The 20,115-nt window shown below is 39.0% G+C and overlaps 1 protein-coding gene across 1 annotated transcript in view; it reads left to right on the top strand.

The window, feature by feature from the left end:
- The window catches only part of NUCB2 (nucleobindin 2), a 47,236-nt gene extending 39,936 nt beyond the window's left edge, over nt 1-7,300 (top strand). Inside the window, 3 exon segments of the mRNA XM_021083276.1 lie at nt 6,466-6,636; nt 7,215-7,260; nt 7,263-7,300. Coding sequence (XP_020938935.1) covers nt 6,466-6,636; nt 7,215-7,260; nt 7,263-7,300 — 255 coding nt within the window.

Below are 20,115 nucleotides of genomic sequence, written 5' to 3'. Positions count from 1 at the left end.
TGCCAGTCTATTCTACCTTTTTGTTTGTTTGTTTTTTTAGGGCTGCACCCATGGCATATGGGGGTTCCTAGGCTAAGGATAAAATTGGAGCTATAGCCGCTAGCCTATACCACAGCCACAGCAACACCAAATCTGAGCCACATTTGTGACCTACACCACAGCTCATGGCAACACCGGATCCTTAACCCACTGAGCAAGGCCAGGGCTTGACCCTGCGTCCTCATGGATGCTAGTCAGATTCATTTCCTCTGAGCCATGACGGGAACTCCTCAGTCTATTCTACTTTTAACTTTTATTCTTCATTATGTTTGCATGTGTAGTCTTTCCATCTTGGCTTTTCGTATAAAATGTCTCTATGAAATAAGGACCTGGAGATTATCATACTAAGTGAAGTTAGTCAGAAGTCAAAGGCAAATGTCATATGATATCACTTATGTGTGGAATTCAAAAAAGCATACAAATGAAATTATTTGCAGGACAGAAACAGACTCACAGACTTTGAAAACACATTTATGGTTACCAAAGGGGACATGTTGGGGGTGGGTGGGAGGGATGGACTGGGGGTTGGGAGTTGGCATATGCATTGAGGTATATGGAAAGATTGGCTAACAGGGACCTACCGTATAGCACAGAAAACTCTACCCAACGTTCTCTGAAAATCTTTGTGGGAAAAGAATCTGAAAGAGAATAGATGTGTGTACATGTATAACTGAATCACTTTGTTGTACAGCAGAAATTATCACAGTATTATACACCAACCAGCTGTACTTTAGTAAAACTTTAAAGAAATGAGAAAAGTAGATAAGCAACAAGGATGTATTATATAGCACTGGGGGTTATGGCCATTATTTTGTAATACCTTTCAATGGAATGTAATCTATAAAAATACTGAATCATTAATGCTGTACACATGAAACTAATATAATATTATAAATCAACATTCCAGTAAAAAATTTTTAAATAAAAAATAAAAGCAAAAAAACCCAGTGAACTCAGTTTCTTGGAAAGCTATAGCAGTTGATCTCTATTGATAATCACATTACATATAATTAGAAGTCTTTTAAAAATTGTACTTTTCTAAGTATAAAATTATGTACATTCTTGAAAATTAGAAATATGGATACTGGGTGTGCCCTTCATGCCTCAGTAGTTAACGAACCTGACTAGGATCCATGAGGATGTGGTTTCCATCCCTAGCCTCGCTCAGTGGGTCAAGGATCTGGTGTTGCTGTGAGCTGTGGTATAGGTCGCAGACTCGGCTTGGATCCTGAATTGCTGTGGCTGTGGTGTAGGCCAGCAGCTGTAGCTCCGATTGGACCCCTAGCTGCGAACTTCCACATGCTGCAGCTGTGGCCCTAAAAAAGCAAAAAAAAAAATAAAATAAAATAAAATAAAATAAAAAATGGATACATTTAAAGAATGAATTAGAAGTTACCTCTAATTCTACCATCCAGAGGTAGACACTTAAATTATGCATTGTGTTATGCCAGTTTGGAAGTTGTTTGTGTATTTAGGATATGCACATATAGCATACAGTGTATAGTGTACTGTTCCATTTTAAATCTACATATACGTGTAAACTCGTATCTCTCTATATATTTTAAATGGGTTTGTACTATATAAATGACTTAGAATGTTTGTGAAATTCTGGCTTTTTTAAAATTTAACAATGTTTCATGAACAGTTTTCTAGTGCCATTTCTCAAAATCACAATTTAAAAAACGGCAGCATGCAGTTCTGTGGTTGTAGCATAATTTATATAGCCTTTCTTCCGCATTTATACATTATGGGTCAATTCCAATTTTTTTAAACTGTTAAATAACATTATGATAACTCTTCATTTGTTCATGCATTTTGGGGCATCTATGATGATTTCCCTGGAACTAATTCCTAGAAATAGAATTATTCTTAAGGTTTATGAATATTTTTTGTTTGTATTATTTTTTGGTCTTTTTTTGGTCTTTTTTTAAGGGCCACATCCAAGGCATATGAAGGTTCCCAAGCTAGGGGTCCAATTGGAGCTGTAGCCTAAGCCAGAGCCACAGCAACATGGGATCTGAGCCAGTTTGTGGCAGCACCTAATCCTTAACCCACTGAGTGAGGCCAGAGATCGAACCACATCCTCATGGATGATAGTCTGGTTGGTTAACCCCTGAGCTACGACAGGAATGCCCATGAACATTTTTTGGTTTATAAATATATCTGTCAAATTGCTCCAGGAAGGTATTTGAATTTATACCATAGTTTACTGTGTATAAATGATCTTGAAAAGAATGATTGAGAGGTACCAACCAAAACAGATTGAAGAAGAACATTGTCTTTTCCTATATAAAATAAAAAGATTACCATTTTAATTAGATTTTTAATTAGTTTAAGATAGGGTGGTCAAATGCCCTAGTTAACCTGGGACTGAGGAGTTTCCCAAAACATAGAACTTTTCAGTGCTTAAACTGAACAAATTGGGGCCATTGATCATCTTTGAGGTTGAAGAAATCAGTTTTTTTTTCTTTGTATGCTTTTTCTCTAACATTTGAAATATTTCCGAACATTGGTAAAAAAGAATGCTAAGGTTATTTGAACATGAACTCCCTTTAGTGCTTCTGGTGAACTGAATCAATATTTATTTATTTATTTATTTATTTATTTATTTATTTTTGTCTTTTTAGGGCTGCACCCACGGCATATGGAGGTTCCCAGGCTAGGGGTTGAATTGGAGCTGTAGCTGCTGGCCTATACCACAGTCACAGACACAGCAATGCCACAGCTCATGGCAACGCCAGATCCTTGACCCACTGAGTGAGGCCAGGGATCGAACCTGCAATTTCATGGGTCCTAGTGGGATTCGTTTCCACTGCACCATGAGAGGAACTCCAATAGATATTTATATACTCTTTTCACTTTGATATAATTTCAGATTTACAAAAAAGTTGCAAAAATAAACAAGGAATTCCTGAAAACCTTTCACCCAGATTTCCCATTTTACTGCATTTGCTTTCTCACTCTCCTTTTCTCTCTTTCTCTACTTTTAATCCCTCCATGTGTATTTATAAATATAAGTATTTTTGAGAATAAATTGCACATGATACTTCTTTAGTGTGTATTCTTTGCAAATAAAACTGATCTTATATAATCGCAGTAAAATTATCAATACTCTACACACAATGCTATTCTTTAGTCTCTAGACTTTAATGAGATTTTTGGTCAGTTTTCCCTGTATTGTCCTTTAAAGCAAGAGAAAATCCAAGATCTGCATTGGATATAGTTGTTAATTCTTTCTAGTCTCCTTTAATGAAATAGTTCCTCAGTCTTTGTATCTCATAGCATTGATATTTCTAAAAACTATTAGACCAGTTATTTTGTAGAATGTCCCTCAATTTGAGTTAGAGTGCTGTTTCCTTATTTCCGTTTTCAGTAGGAGTATTACTGAAGTGATGCTAAGTACATCATATCAAGAAGCATATGCTGCTGATTATTCCCGTCAACTGGCAATGTTCTTTGTTTGGTCTATCGGCTTTTCCCACAGTAAAATTACTATTTTACCTTTTTATAATTTAAAAAATGTCTAACTCACCATACTGTCAGAATTAGAAGTCACCTTAAAAAAAAAGCACTCAACATCTTATCAAAAGTATTTCCAGGAAGTTCCCATGGTGGCGCAGCAGAAACAAATCTGAGTAGGATCCATGAGGGTTCGGGTTTGATCCCTGGCCTTGCTCAGTGGGTTAAGGATCCAGCATTGCTGTGAGCTGTGGTGTAGGTCGCAGGCGCAGCTTGGATCCTGAGTTGCTGTGGCTCTGGTGTAGGCTGGCAGCTGTAGCTCTGACTCAACCCTTAGCCTGGGAACCTCCATATGCCTCAGAAGTGGCCCTAAAAAGCAAAATAAATAAGTAAATAATAAAATAAAAAATACACTGTTGGAGTTCCTATTGTGGCTCAGTGTGTTAAAGACCTGACATAGTCTTCATGAGGATGCGGGTTTGATCCCTGGTCTCACTCAGTGGGTTAAAAATTCAGCCTTGCTGCAAGCTGTGGCATGGGCTGCAGATATGACTTAGATCTGGTGTTGCCGTGGCTGTGACATAGGCCAAGGCTGCAGCTCCGATTCAGCCCCTAGCCCAGGAACTTCCTTATGCTGCAGTTGTGCCCCCCACCAAAAAAAGGTGCTACTCTAAACACATTTTTTTTTTTTTTGTCTTTTGTTGTTGTTGTTGTTGCTATTTTTGGGCCGCTCCCTCGGCATATGGAGGTTCCCAGGCTAGGGGTTGAATCGGAGCTGTAGCCACCGGCCTACGCCAGAGCCACAGCAACGCAGGATCCGAGCCGCGTCTGCAACCTGCACCACAGCTCATGGCAACGCTGGATCGTTAACCCACTGAGCAAGGGCAGGGACCGAACCCGCAACCTCATGGTTCCTAGTCGGATTCGTTAACCACTGCGCCACGACGGGAACTCCTAAACACATTTTTATACAAAGCTTTTAAAGTGTTTAGGGTTATTTTATAGGATAGATTCTCAATGTAGCATTTATCAGGCCCAAGGGAATATTTTTTAAAAGGCTGTTGACATACTTTGTACCAATTGACATTTCCACCAATAAAAAATGAGAATGCTCCATTTTTAAAAAAGCTGTCCGTGGGGATATACTTTGACACTCATTATCTACTAGTTTTAGCATCCATTGATGATTCTGGCCAGAATCAATTGTTACTATGACTGTTGACAGATAGTGATTTTCTAATCATCATTCCTTCTACATTAATGAGTGTACATTCCACTATAGGGAAAAGCTTTTCCTTCTTCTTTCTCTATTTATATCAATGTAGACTGATGGCTTGATATTTTACTCAATAAACTTGAATCCTTCCTATCATTTGTTTCAATGCTCAACTTGTCCAGCTTTGGCTAGTGGTAGTTTCCTTAGACTTAGCTTTTGTGTCTTTTAGGCATTTCCCTATCACTCTTTGAGGATTTCCTTACCTTTTAGCTTAATAAGGTGTCTAAGACTTATCTTGTTCTTTCTTGGCTCTTCCTCCGGAATTAAGCATTTTTCTGAGAAACGCTATAGTTCCTTTTAGCGGAGATCAGTGTTATAGACAAGGATCCGGCTCTGGATGTACTTCTTGCTACTGAAGTGCTGTTGTTTCTAGGCCCTGTCTGGTAGCAGAGCTGAGGAATTAAAAAAAAAAAAGGCATACCTATATATATATATTTTTTATAGTATGTGTTTATATGTACATATAAAGACTCATCTAGGCACATTTATATTCATTTTTATACATTTAGTTAGCAATATATATTAAAACTCATGAGTTCACACTGCTATCTCCTTAAATTTCAACCTAATCCTTCCAATTCTCATATAATATTTTTTCTTTCTTTCGTTCCTTTTTTTTTTTTTTTTTTTGCTTTTTAGGGCTGCACTTGTAGCATATGGAAGTTCCCAGGCTAGGGGTCAAATCAGAGCTACAGCTACCAGCCTACCTACCCCACAACCACAGCAAGGCAGGAACTGAGCTGCATCTGCAACCTGCGCCATAGCTCACAGCAACGCTAGTTCCTTAACCCACCGAGCAAGGCCAGGGATGGAACCCACGTTCTTATGGATACTAGTCAGGTTGTTACTGCTGAGCCACAACAAGAACTCCATTTTTCTTTCCATATTTCATACAAAACCTGGCTACCATTTTCAAAAATAATATTCTACTTATTTATTCAATCCTAGGATGTACAAAGAATTTCAGAATTGCTAATCCATGTAAAACAAGACTTTAATATTTGTTTAGATATTTTCTTTCCCTTTCTTTCTTTCTTTCTTTCTTTCTTTCTTTCTTTCTTTCTTTCTTTCCTTTCTTTTCTGTATCCCTTTGCCCTTTTAAAAAATTTTTTTGTATTATTATTATTTTTAGATTTTTAGCCATTGTTTTAGCCTAAGGGCAGAGAGTCCAAATACTGTGATCACAAGTTTCTTGGGTTCTTTTTTCCTGCTCCCCCTTCTGTGGATTATTTTATTCACTTAAAAGTATTATTATTTGCTTCTAATTGTATTCAGTTTGGAGAGTTTTTCTGTCCTTGTGGATTTTACTTGTTTTCTTTGAGTATGTGAAACACTGACATGTTTCCAACAATCAAATCTGTGCCAAAAAAAAAAAAAAAAAAAAGCATATTCAGAGGAATGTGATTTTCTTTCCCACATTCTCTTTGTCTTCCCCATGGAGTTCTCTCCTTATTCTGTAGGTAACCAATCTGATTTGTTTCTGGGTTTTCCTTCCTGTTTTATCTTTTGCTCAACTAAGTACATAAGTATATATCTTATTATTTCCACTTCTTTCTTACCAAAAGATATAATGCTATAGATACTCTTTTGTACTTTGCTAATCATATAGTTTTAAAGTCGAATCAGACCTTCTCATTTTATTTCTAAGGTTATTCTTTTTTTCTCTCTCTCTCTCTTTTTTTGTCTTTTAGACATTGGATCAGCAACAGTTCTTCACAGAAGAAGAACTGAAAGAATATGAAAATCTTATCTCTGTACAAGAAACTGAACTTAAGAAAAAGGCAGATGAGCTTCAGAAACAAAAAGAAGAGCTACAACGTCAGCATGACCAACTTGAGGCTCAGAAGCTGGAATATCATCAGGTGGTATTTTGTAAAAGGCTCATGGCATTAAAAAAAAGATTTTTAGGAGCTTCTGTCATGGCTCAGTAGTTAATGAACCTGACTAGTATCCATGAGGATGAAAGTTCGATCCCTGGCCTTGCTCAGTGGATTAATGAGCCTGCATTGCCGTGAGCTGTGGTGTATGTAGGTTGCAGATGTGGCTCAGATCTGGTGTTGCTGTGGCTGTGGCTGTGATGCAGGCCAGTAGCTGCAGCTCTGATTTGACCCCTCGCTTGGAAACCTTCGCATGCCAAAGATGTGGCCCTAAAAAAGACAAAAAAACAAAAGACAAAAAACAAAAAAAAAAAGAAAAGATTTTTAGGTGCTTTGCTAAAAGCCTGTGTTTTTGTAATGTAATATTTCAATTAGCTGTAGTGTTTTAAATTTTAGTATTTTTTAAAAACTGCATTGTTGAATATCAATCTAAATTTTAGAATTTGAATATCTCATTTTGAAAAACAATGTTCAGTTAGTTTGTTGTGCTTTGTCAGGAGTCATACATATCAGAGAAAATCAAATAGTACTTATTTTTAAGAAATTCTTTTTCCACTCACTAGGTTGTACAGCAGATGGAACAAAAAAAATTACAAGCAATTTCCCCATCAGCCCTGGTGGAGAATCAAAGATCCAGCCACGTATGTAATTTTATTTATTTGTTTGTTTGTTTAAGGAAATAAAAAACTGAACAAATAGAAATCACATTTATTATAATTTCAAAGTATTAGTATCTATCTTATTTTCTATATACTTGTGGAAATAGAGCACCTTGTATTACAGAAAAATGAAAAGTCTTCTAAAATTTTTATGTATTAGCACATTTCAAAACCTATGTAATTTGATAGCCATATCTATAGTGAAATTATTTTAATATTATTCATAATTCTTCCTAATCAGTTATTGATATTGTCAGAAAATAATGTTTTTAGTTGTAATCTATGATTAACTAAGTATATTTCAAGAACAAATTTTACATATATATGTGTACACACACACACACACACACAAGAATATTCAGAATAAAGGAAGGTACCCTTAAAATGAGCGCAATTTTTTTTTTTGAACAGACATTTGAAGCTTGAAGTCCACCAGAACTTGAAGAAAATTGTTAAATCCTCATCCGTGTCATCTTTTTACCTCCCTTCCTTTTTCTCTGCTCAATAAATATTTTAAAGCATATATGGAATAAAGGATGATACTTTTTAAATGAGAACATGTTTTTTGGGGGGACACGGACCTTTAAGGATTTAAGTCTACCAGAACCCTTTATGGTAGACCTGCTCTCATTTTCATACTTCCCTTCTTGTTTCATTGCTCTCTTTTAGTGATTTAATTGAATGGCCTTATGCCATAATTTAAGGAAGCTATTAGTAACTATTTAAATGAGAACGCTCCATCCACTGGTTTTGAAATAAATTGCTTTCACTTATTCCTAAAGATAGATCCTCTTTTATAAGTGCTTATCATCCCCTTTCTCATAAAAGTTTCTGTAATGTTAATAATTCTTCTCCTAAGGAGACCACAACATCCGCCAGTGTTTCTTGGAACTTTTTCCTACTTTCAGCAACCTTAACTATTAGAAGTTCTTCTACCAAGCAGCTTTTGCTACCACTTAAGGTCATTTTTCATCTACATTTTTGCTTTATACTCTATCATTCAAGATTAGGTTTTGCTATATGTAACAGAAAAAAACAAAGCTGATGGTGGTTTAAATTAAATAAGAGTTTTTGCCTTTTACATAAAAGAAATCTGGGAGTAAGTGGTGTCCAGCTTCCTGTCTTTCTGTTCTGCTCTCCTCAGTGCGTGGTTTTTATCCTCAGATGTTACTTCATTCTCACTGTCCAAGATGGCTTTTGGAGGCAATGGGGAAGGGCAGCAAAAGGAACTTTTCCTCAGTTGAATCAGCTTCCTTGATGTGATTTTCCCAGAGAACCACCAGCATTGGAATTTCCACCCTCATTGGCCAGTACTGTGTCACATGGCCATCTGGCTGCTAGGGAAGTAAGTCCATGTGGCAATGGCATCATAAAAGTTAGGATTTTTTTTTTTTCTTGGTCTTTTTAGGGCCACACCCGAGGTGGCATGTGGAGGTCCCCAGGCTAGGGTTCCAATTGGAGCTGTAGCCTCCCGCCTGTGCCAGAGCCACAGCAATGTGGGATCCAAGCCATGTCTGTGACCTACACCACAGCTCACAGCAATGCCGTATTCTTAACCCAGGATCCTTAACCCACTGAGCAAGGTCAGGGATCGAACCTGCGTCCTCATGGATTCTAGTCAGGTTGGTTAACCGCTGAGCCACGACGGGAACTCCGACCTCTAGGAAGTTTTTCTTGCCCTTTAATCTTCAAGGACACAAGTGGGCCTTGGAAAGTGTCCCCTTCTTGATGGCTGAACAGCCTTCACATTTCCCATCATTGTGGGTTTGGGGGTTTGGGAATTGTTTTAGATAGTTACAGGTTGTTTCAGGCCAGGTTTAGGGGTTATATTTGTTTTTGTTTTGTTTGGCTTTTTGACAAGATAGTTGCCTAAAATTTAGTAAGTTTCTGATCTATTTTATTCAATTATTAGCAGGAGAAACTACAAAGATCTTGTCAAGACATACTTTTTAACAAAGAACCTCATCTTTCACTTTCTGGCTTGTGTTTTTATTCTGCTACTGAGTCTTAAATAAATCATAGCTCCTTGGGACTGTTTTAAACTCTAGGCTTGGATGGGATGACAGCAGTCTTAACTTGATCTTTTTTTCTCCTTAAGATGGCAGAAGATTCTTAAGGGAAGGTTCTTGGAAAAGCTGTGAAAGTCTTAGCAGCTTCCTCAGACCCTTTACTTATAACGGTTTCAGTTTGGAATACAGTAGTGCAGTAGATGACTTTTTTTAATTCTTCGGGGCTCCAGATTTGAGACTTTGTCAATTGTTTGGCATGTAGAGCAGTTCCCTCAGCAAAGCTCTGTTGCCTTCCATCTCTGCAGACTTGTTCCCCTTAGCTTGAGTCACAACTCTTTTTTTGACTTTACTGAAAGAAGCAAGATGCAGCCCACACATGCTAGCATTCTGAAGCTCTACTGCCACTTTCTCTGATACCTTAACCTCAGTTGGCATGAGGTATCACCGCCTAAAACCCTACCTCCTCAACTAAGCCAATTCCATTTTTAAGATCCTTTTACTTGCTGCACCTTACTTCTAGCTACCAATTTCTGTAAAGGTTAAGATTCTTCATTGTGGGTAATGGAACCTTCTTTAGCTATTAAACGGAATGGGATTGATTAGGGGGGTTATGGATAGCGCAGAGAATCTCCGGAGGGCTGAAAGAATCTTTGGGAGGCTGAGCGTCTAGGAACTATAGCACAAGAGTGGGCTGCCAAAGAAGCTGCTGCTTCTGGAACAGTCGAGAAGCTGCCTGCCAGATCAGGAAGCCACCTGCTGGATTAGGAAGCTGTGAATAGCTGCCAGCTGCAGCACCACACCACCGCTGCTGCGTCAGCCAAAAAGGAGACTTCATGTCCTGCTTCTCTCCCCACGTAATTGGTTCTGAGTAAAAGTTTCAAGTGAGTGTCTCTGATTGTTTGGGCCAATTGCATTTGGAACCCTAGCTGCAAGGGAGGTTGGGAAATAATCTTTAACTTTCTTATCCCTAATGCATAGGAGTGCATGCTTAAAGGTGTTGAAGTGAGCCAATCCACCATAATACCTCAATATTTTACATTGTTTTCTCTTAACATTAGTAATTTTTAAAACTCTTTGTTATCATTTTATGAATTTTAAATAATCATTGCATACTCCTCCAAACACTTTGAATTTTTTTTTCCCCTGAAATCATGGATCCCAAGATTAAATTTAGCAATCTAGAAAAGTTATGCTGACGGACACTTTAAAAAAAATCACTCAGCAGAGTAATGCTATGTTTCTGTAGAGGTGGAGAATTCCTATCTCTCTCTCTTTTTTTAGATTATAGGAAATATTTTTAAATGGTCTGGGTTATCCTTTTGTTGATGACTATCTCTAACTAGTATTGTGATAAGATGTGGATTCACCTAGGATAAATTTTTTATATTTTATTTTATTTTATTTTAGTCTTTTTGCCTTTTCTAGGGCTGCTCCTGCGGCACATGGGGGTTCCCAGGCTAGGGGTCTTATCAGAGCTACACGTCAGAGCCATAGCAATGCCAGATCCAAGCCGCGTCTGTGACCTACACCACAGCTCACGGCAACGCCGGATCCTCAACCCACTGAGCAAGGCCAGGGATCGAACTTACAACCTCATCGTTTCTAGTCAGATTCGTTAACCACTGTGCCATGATGGGAACTCCTAGGATAAATTTTTTAGATAGTAGACTGAGGTCAAATTAGAAAGTAATTGGAGACAACAATATTGTACTCTTATTATGTAATGTGACAATGTGACAAGTATCAATACAATGGCAATCATATTACAATATATTAAATATAGCTAAGTAACACTTTTTTTTTTGTCTTTTTTTAGGGCCGCACCTGCAGCATATGGAAATTCCCAGGCTAGGGGTCGAATCAGAGATGCAGCGACCAGCCGCTGCCACAGCGGCAGCAATGCAAGATCTGAGTCACATCTTTGATTTACACCACAGCTCACGGCAACACCAGATCCTTAACCCACTGAACAAGGCCGGGGATGGAACCCATGTCCTTATGGATACTAGTCAGATTCGTTAACCACTGAGCCACGACAGGAACTCCTCAAAGTAACACTTTTGTACCTTAAACTTACACAGTGTTTTATGTCCAATATATTCAATTTTTAAAAAATAATTGGAGGAGAACTTAGAGAAGAATTTTTAAAGTGCTTTTTTGGCATGAGTAAATAAATGGGTGAATATTGATGTAGACATACCTCACACTTTGCAGGAAATTATTATAATTTTATATTGTTTAAAAAAGAATTGTTAGCCTAAGATTATTACAGACATAAGGAATGCTAGTTCTTATGAGTACTGGGCATTTATGAGTGAACATTGTTTCTTTTTAAAAATTATTTATTTATTTTTGAACATTTTTTTTTTTTTTTTTTTGCCTTTTCTAGAGCCACTCCTGTGGCATATGGAGGTTCCCAGGCTAGGGGTCTAATCGGAGCCATAGCCTGGGAACACAGCCACAGCCACAGCAATGCGGGATTCGAGCCATGTCTGTAACCTACACCACAGCTCACGGCAAATGCCGGATCCTTAACCCACTGAGCAAGGCCAGGGATCGAACCCACAACCTCATGGTTCTAGTCGGATTCGTTAACCACTGCGCCACAACAGGAACTCCTGAACATTGTTTCTTAAAGCCTTACTAATAGTGTTCTTTTCAGCTCTAGAAAGTATTGGCCCTGTGATTGATTTATTCCATTCTTCCTCGTATTCTTTAGATATTAGGAAGTCTTTGGAAGTAGTGGCAAAAAATTCTTTGAGAGATGGCTCTACTTTTTTTTTTTTTAACCACGATTTGTTTACAGCAGCATTTAAAAAATGCTAATTGAGCAGATTTGTATTACCATAAACCTAAATACAAACCTGTTTTCACATAAAGAAAAATGTTAATGTTTGTCATAATGTGACTTTTAAGATAGTCTAGCTAATAAAAGAGGGGGTGAAAAATAGATTTTCTTTAGGGAGAAATATTGACAAATATTGATGAGTGCCTAAAATTTCATTTTTGTTTTGTAGCTGTGCAGTAAATCAAGAAGAAATCGCAGAAGAGGCAGTTAGGTGATGAGCGTCATCATTTTCATACAATATTTTTGTCTCCTGAAGAGGCTGCTAGAGAAGATCAGCTTTACTGTCAACCACAGGTGCCTCAACTTGATACTCTCATTCATTTGTTTTTGTTGGAACTGGGGGACTAAAGGTGTACTAAGTAAAATGCAAAGTTCCGATGGGTAATACAATGGAAGGCTATAATGATAACTTGTTTTCAAGGTGTGAGATTTAAAGGAAATCTGATCTTTTCCTTGCTTTATTTTAAAATACAATATCATTAGCAGGATATCTTTGCCTACCCACTTTTTAATTTATTTTTTCTTTTTCTTTTCTTCTTCTTCTTCTTTTTTTTTTTTTTTTTTGCATTTTAGGGCCACACCTGTGGCATGTGGAGGTTCCCATGCTAGGAGATGGAATCTAAAATGTGGCACAAATGAACCTACCTATAGAACAGAAACAGACTCACAGAACAGAGTTGTGGTTGCCAAGGGGGAGGGGGAGGGAGTGGGATGGACTGGGAGTTTGGGGTTAGTAGATGGAAACCATTACATTTGGAATGGATAAGCAAAGAGGTCCTCCTGTATAGCCCAGGGAACTATATCCATTCTCTTGTGATATAACATGATAGAGTGTGGTCTAGACCTTGAAATTTTTATTTTTATGGCCGCACCCAAGGCCCATGGGATGTCTTGGGCCACAGATCGAATCTGAGCCGCAGCTGTGATAATGTATGCCACAGCTGCAGCAATGCTGGATCCTTAACCCACAGTGACACAGTAGGAACTCCTGGGCTTTGAAATTTTTAGATCTTCAGGTGGTTTTAATGCACAGACCCAGTAGGGAACTGCCGATAAATCATGTAGAAAACCTCATCAACCTTTTTCAACGTTAAAGAGGCTACACTGGGGAGGAAATCTGACTGCTATTAGGAAGTTTCTATAAGCATGTAGATGTCACTTCAGAGGTTTTATGGCTACATGCACATAAACACCAGTGTTTCTATAATACGTAGGAAACAGTTCCACTTAAATTCGAGAACTACTCAATAGGAAGATGTCACAGTGACAAAGAATCCATGATTCTGGTGCAGTAGAAAGTACCAGGGATTGGGTGTTAGGACCCTGGCTCTGTCGTCTCTATGTGATTTTTTTTTCTTTCTAGAGTCTGGAACAAAAAGTCTGTAAGCTCTAGACTGTGAGGGCTTACATTTTTTACCCTAACTTCTCAATTTGAAATCATTTCATATTTGCAAAAGACTTGCAAAAATAGTACCAAGAATTCCTATATGACTTTCACCTAGTTTCCCCAAATGTTAACATCTTACAATGTTATTAAAATAAAGAAATCAACATTGGAGTTCCCATTGTGGCACAGTATTTAACGAATCCGACTAGGAACCATGAGGTTGTGGGTTCGAGCCCTGGCCTTGCTCAGTGGGTTAAGGATCCGGTGTTGCCGTGAGCAGTGGTGTAGGTCGCAGACACGGCTCAGATCCCACGTTGCTATGGCTGTGGTGTAGGCCAGCGGCTGCAGCTCTGATTCGACCTCTAGCCTGGGAACCTCCATATGCCGCAGGAAGCAGCCCTAGAAAAGGCAAAAAGACAAAAAAAAAAAAAAAAAAAAAGAAATCAACATTAATACAATTTTATTAACTAATCTGCAAATTTTGCCAATTATCCCACTAATATATGTTTTCTAGGCTAAGAGCTAATCCAGGATCACACATTGCATTTAATTGTATGTATATGTCTGTGGGTTTGTTTTTTTTTTTTCTTTACCATGCCTGCAACATGTTGAATGAAGTTCCTGGGCCAGGGATTAAAACTGTGCTACAGTTGCAGCCTGTGCTATGCCAGATCTTTAATCCACTGCCACCCAAGGGAACTTCCTGTCTGTATTCAGTTGGTTTTTTTTTTTTTTTTTGTCTTTTGTCTTTTTAGGGCCCCACCTGTGGCACATGGAGGTTCCCAGGCTCGGGGTCTAATCAGAGCTACAGCTGCCGGCCTACACCACAGCCACAGCAATGCAGGATCTGAGCCCCGTCTGCGACCCCCACACCATAGCTCATGGCAATGCCGGATCCTTAACCCACTGAGAGAGGACAGGGATCCAACCTGCAACCTCGTGGTTCCCAGTAGGTTTCATTTCCGCTGTGCCATGATGGGAACTCCAAATGCAGGTAATATGCTTAGAATAGAGCTTGCCCATTGTAACTCTGTCAAGATAGCCATAGTAATTATGTAATTCCCCTGGGGTGTGGACAGTCAGTGTTCACTGAAGAGGTGCCTCTGAAAGGTAGCTGGGAAAGGAGATTGCAGTCTGGTTCCATGTTCCTGAATCCTATTCTGTCTAACTTGGCTTTTAAACTGGGTAATTGGGTCAGCCATTTAATATCTTTGCACATGAATTTTGCCACGTGCAAAATGAGGTGATAAGTCACACCTGCCTCTTAGTGTTCTGAGAATTGCATAAGATCAGGTATGAAAATGCTCCGCTGGTGCTATTGTGATGTAAGTGCTCAGTCAAGGCTTTTTTTTTGGGGGGGGGCACACCTGTATCATAGGAGGTTCCCAGGCTAGGGGTCGAATTGGAGCCACAGCTGCCTGCCACATCCACAGCCACAGCAACGTGGGATCCAAGCCGAATCTGCGACCTACACCACAGCTCACCACAAGGCCGGATCCTTAACCCACTGAGTGAGGCCAGGGAATGAACCTGCGTCCTCATGGATGCTAGTCAGATTCATTTCCACAGAGCCATGACTGGGAACTCCTGACTAGGTAGCTTAAATGACAGAAATTTATTTTCTCACAATTCTGGGGTCTAGAAGTCTGAGATCAAGGTGACAACAGAGTTGGTTTCTTCCAAGGACCCTCTCCGTGGCTTGTAGGTGGCTGTCTTCTCCTTGTATCTTCACCTGGTTTCTCTCTAATCTCATCCTACAAAGGCATCAGTCATGTTAGTTTGGGGCTCAACCCAATGACGTCATGTAACTTAGCCTCAATAAAGACCCTATCTCCAAATATAGTCACAGTCTGAGGGACTCTGGTCAAGACTTCAACATTTAAATTCAGAGGCTGTACAATTCAGCCTATAACAAGAAGGCAGTGTCTATGAGCCTTCCAAAATTGTACTTAAGACTTTGAATGTTTGCACATGCAAATTTTGGTAATGGGGATGTATATTAGTTAGAATTCATTTCCTTTGCAATTGACAGGAAACCTAAAATAAAGGTTTTGCTTCTTAAATGAATAGACTTTATTTTTTGGAAGAGATTTAGATTGACAGGGAAATTGCAAAGATAATACACGGATCCCTACTCTTGCCTCTGCATCCCACCTTCCCTATTAGTAACAGCTTGCATTTGTGGTATGTTTGTTATAATTAAACAGGATTGATACATAATTATTAAAGTCCATAGTTTATTCAGATTTCCTTAGTTTCTCCTCCACCCTGATATTCTTCCTTGTTTTGAAGGTTCCTTGAAATTCATATAACTCCTCAAGTTCTCTTTGAATTAGTTTTAGCATGGCTATCTTTCCCAACCCTTTTACTTTTAACTTCTCTGGGTCTTCAAATCTAAAGTGGGTTTCTTGGAGTTCCCTGGTCGCTCAGTGGTTTAAGGATCCAACATTGTCACCGCTGTTGCTTAGGTCATTGCTGCGGTGCGGGTTCAATCCCTGGCCCTGGAACTTCCACATGCCACAAGTATGGCCAAAATAAATAAAATTTCTTGTAGAAAAGACGTTTGAGTCTTTTTTAAAAAAATCCACTCTGTCTATTTATTTTTATTTTTATTTTGGTTTTTAGGGCCACAACCATGGCATATGGAAGTTCCCAGGCTAGGGGTCAAATTGGAGCTGCAGCTGCCAGCCTACACCACAGCCACAGCAATGCAGGAGCTGAGCCGCATCTGTGACCTACACCACAGCTCAAGGGAACATCGAATCCTTGACCCACTGAGGATCGAACCTGCATCTTCATGGATACTAGTCGGGTTCATTTCCACTGAGCCACAATGGGAACTCCATGACAGTCTGTCTTTTAGTTGATATATTTAGATGGTTTGTGTAAAGTGATTGCATACATAGTTGAACTAACATGTATCATGTTTGCTCTCTGTTTTCCATTTGGTGCACTTGGTTTTTAAATTTTTTTTAATTTAATTTTCCCCTCTTTGTATGCCTTCTCTGGTTTTAATTGAATATTTTATGATACCATTTTCTCTTCTCTCTTTGTATAACAATTATACTTTAAAATTAATTTTAATGGTTGTCCTAGAGTTTGCAGTGTACATTTATAACTAATCTAAGTCTGCTTTCAAATAACACTGTATTGCTCCCTGGGTAGTGCAGATACTTAATAGTAGCATTTCCAGTTCTTTTCTCCCATCTCTATAACATTACTGTCATTTGTTTAACTTAACTCATATGCCATCACCACCTGGTACATTGTTGCTATTCTTTTTTTTTTTTTTTTTCTTTTTTTTAGGGCCATATCCACGGCATATGGAGGAACCCAGGCTAGGGGTCTAATTGGAGCTACAGCTGCTGGCCTATGCCACAACCACAGCCACATCAGATCCCAGCTGCATCTGTGACCTACACCACAGCTCACAGTAACGCCAGATCCTTAACCCACTGAGCAAGGCCAGGGATCAAACCCACGACCTCATGATTCCTGGTCAGATTCATTTCCACTGTGCCATGAAGGGAACTCCCATTGTTGCTATTCTTATTTCGAATGAGCATTGATCTACCGGATCAGTTGAGCATAAGAAAAATAAATTTTTTTTTGATGCGCAAGAAATCAATTTATTTAGATAGGATGCTTGTGAGACGCAAGCAGGCAGGCAAGGAAACTCTCCCCCCAGAAAAATAAATATTTTGTTTTGCCTTCATTTATTCCTTCTGTGACACTCTTCCTTTCTTTTCGTAAATTCTTGTTTCTGACCTATATCCTTTTCCTTCTCTCTGAAGAACTTCATTTAACATCTAGTAAAGCAGGTCTGCTGGTGACAGATTTCCTCAGTTTTTGTCTAAGAAAGCATTTATCCTTAATTTTTGAAGGGTAAATTTTTTGGATATAGGAGTCTAGGTTGGTGAGTGTTTGTTTTTTTTTTCTTCAAACACAGTAAATGTTCAGTCCACTCTTCTTGTTTGCATTTATGAAGTCCAGTGTCATCCTTATCCTTGTTCCTTAATAGGTAAGTTACTTTTTTCCCTTTGGCTTCTTTCCAGATTTTCCTCTTTGTCTTTGTTTTTTCTGCATCTTGAATATGATATTCAAAGAGTTTTTCTGCTTGGTATTATCTGAGCTTCGTGGATCTGTGCTTTGGTGTCTGTCATTAATTTTGGAGAATTCTCAGCCATTACTTTTCAAAATGTTTCTTCTGCTCCTCTCTCTTTTCTTCTTCTGGTATTTCTGTTAATATATGTTACCTTTTGCAATTGTCCAACAGTTATTGGCTATTCTGTTCCCTTCTGTTTTTTCCTCATTCTTTTTTTCTCCTTGCATTTCAGTTTGGGAAGTTTTTATTGACATTTTTAAGCTAGCTGATTCTTACCTTGGCTCTGTAAAGTCTACTGATTAGCCCATCAAAGTATTCTTCATTTATTTTATAGTGCTTCTGACGTCTAGCATTTCCTTTTGATTCTTTCTTAGAGTTTCCATCTCTCTACTTACAGTATCCATCTGTTCTTATGTGTTGTCTGCTTTTTCCATTAGTGTTCTTAACATTTTAATCATTATTGTAAAATCTCTTAATTATCTCTTTCTGATCATTTCAAAATCTGTGTCATTTCTGAGTCTGGATCTGATGATTGCTTTGTCCTTTCCTTCGGCATGCCTTGTAATTTTTTGTTGGAAATCAGATATTATATATCAGGTAGTGGAAACTGAGGTAAATATCTGTTTGGTATGAGAGTCTGTGTTACTTTGGCCAGGAGTTGGGCCGTGTTTCATGTTAATACTGTACCGGTAGATGCCAGAGACTTCAGCTTATTCTGGCATATTTTAAACCTATTTCCTTGCTTTCTTTGAGTTTCCCTATGAACTCCTTCTCAAATAGAACCTGTGTTTTACAGCTCTCTCACTTGTAACCTAGTATTATCATTTGGGAACTCTGTTGTAGTGGTAAGGTGTTGTGGAAGGGAAGCAGTCTAGAATCTTAGGATTAAAGCTCATTCTTTGAATCATCAGAGTCTCCAGGCTGTGACCTTCAGGTGGGACAGGAAGGCTCAAGGAAGCTGGAGTGGGCTAATCATCACCATCCCAGGTCAGATAAGACTCTGGCAAAGTCTTCTCCCTTGACATCATCCTTTGTTATGGAGAAGGCACTGGGTGTATTTTTAAATAGTTACTTTTCCTCTCTCCCCTGCTCAGAACAGGAGGGGATTTTTCTTGGATCTTCATAGTGAGAGTGTGGTGGGATTCTGGGAGGTAAAGCTCATGAAAGAGTTGTGCCCTCCAACCCCCCCACCCCAAAACCGGGCTTACAGGAGATTTTTACTCTCAAACTATCCAGTATTGCCATAGCTGCAGCACAGGTCACAACTGTGGCTCCGATTCAATCCTTGGCCTGGGTGCAACTATAAAAATAAAAAAATAAAAAAGAAGGTTGTTCATTTTCCTTTCACAAACATGTAGCCAATGCGGGGCAGGCATGGCAGTTCTGTGATCATCTGGTACCCAGGATCCTTTTGTGTCATCACTTTTCTATCTTCAACCTGCAGTTGCACCCTATGGTTGGAAATGGCTTCTCCATCTCCGCCCATGATATGGTATTCCAGCCATTCTGCAGGAAGATAGAAGCAGAGGAGGGGAGATTGACACTGTTTTCTTTAAGATATGCTTGTTATTTCAGGATACTTCTTAGAAGTTGCTCTCACTGCTTCTGATTACATTCAAACTTCCAGACCCTGAGTTCATCTGTCTACACCTAACTGCCATGGAGGGTGGGAGAAATAGCTCGAAACTTGGAGGTGTCATTAAAGAATGGAGATAGACAGCCATTAGCAGTCTCTACCACAACAGTGTTGCAAGGCTTTCCGCAGATTCTCAGAGGAGTCTGTCACACAGAATGGCTTAAGAAACTCTGCTTTACAGGGATGGACCGGGAATCTGAGGTTAATGGATGCAAACTATTGCCATTGGAATGGAAAAGCAATGAGACCCTGCTGTATAGCACTGGGAACTACATCTAGTCACTTATGATGGAGCATTTTGGAGGATAATGTGAGAAAAAGAATGTATGTATGTATGTGTGACTGGGTCACTTTGCTGTACGGTAGAAAATTGACAAACACTGTAAACCAATTATAATGGAATAAATAAAAATCACTTAAAAAAAAAAAGAAGAAGAGTTCCTGTCATGGCACAGCAGAAACGAACCCAACTAGGAACCGTGAAGTTGTGGGTTCAATCCCTGGCCTCGCTCAGTGGGTTAAGGATCTGGTGCTGCCGTGAGCTGTGGTGTAGGTCACAGACGCAGCTTGGATCTGGTGTTGCTGTGGCTCTGGTGTAGGCCAGCAGCTGTAGCTCCCATTTGACCCCTAGCCTGGGAACTTCCCATATGCCATGGGTGTGGCCCTAAAAGACCAAAAAAAAAAAAAAAAAAAAAAAAAGAAAGAAAGAAAAGAAAGAAACTCTGCCTTACAAAATTGCTGTGAGATTTGGGGTCATGGTACATCAGGACCTGCCTGGAACTAGGACCAACATACCCAGAACATTTTGCCTGAACAGAAT

The sequence above is a fragment of the Sus scrofa genome, chromosome 2 (genome assembly GCF_000003025.6).
Source record: "Sus scrofa isolate TJ Tabasco breed Duroc chromosome 2, Sscrofa11.1, whole genome shotgun sequence".
NCBI lineage: Eukaryota > Metazoa > Chordata > Mammalia > Artiodactyla > Suidae > Sus > Sus scrofa.
The sequence above is the reverse complement of the archived record's forward strand: the minus strand, read 5'-3'. Positions and strand labels throughout refer to the sequence as shown.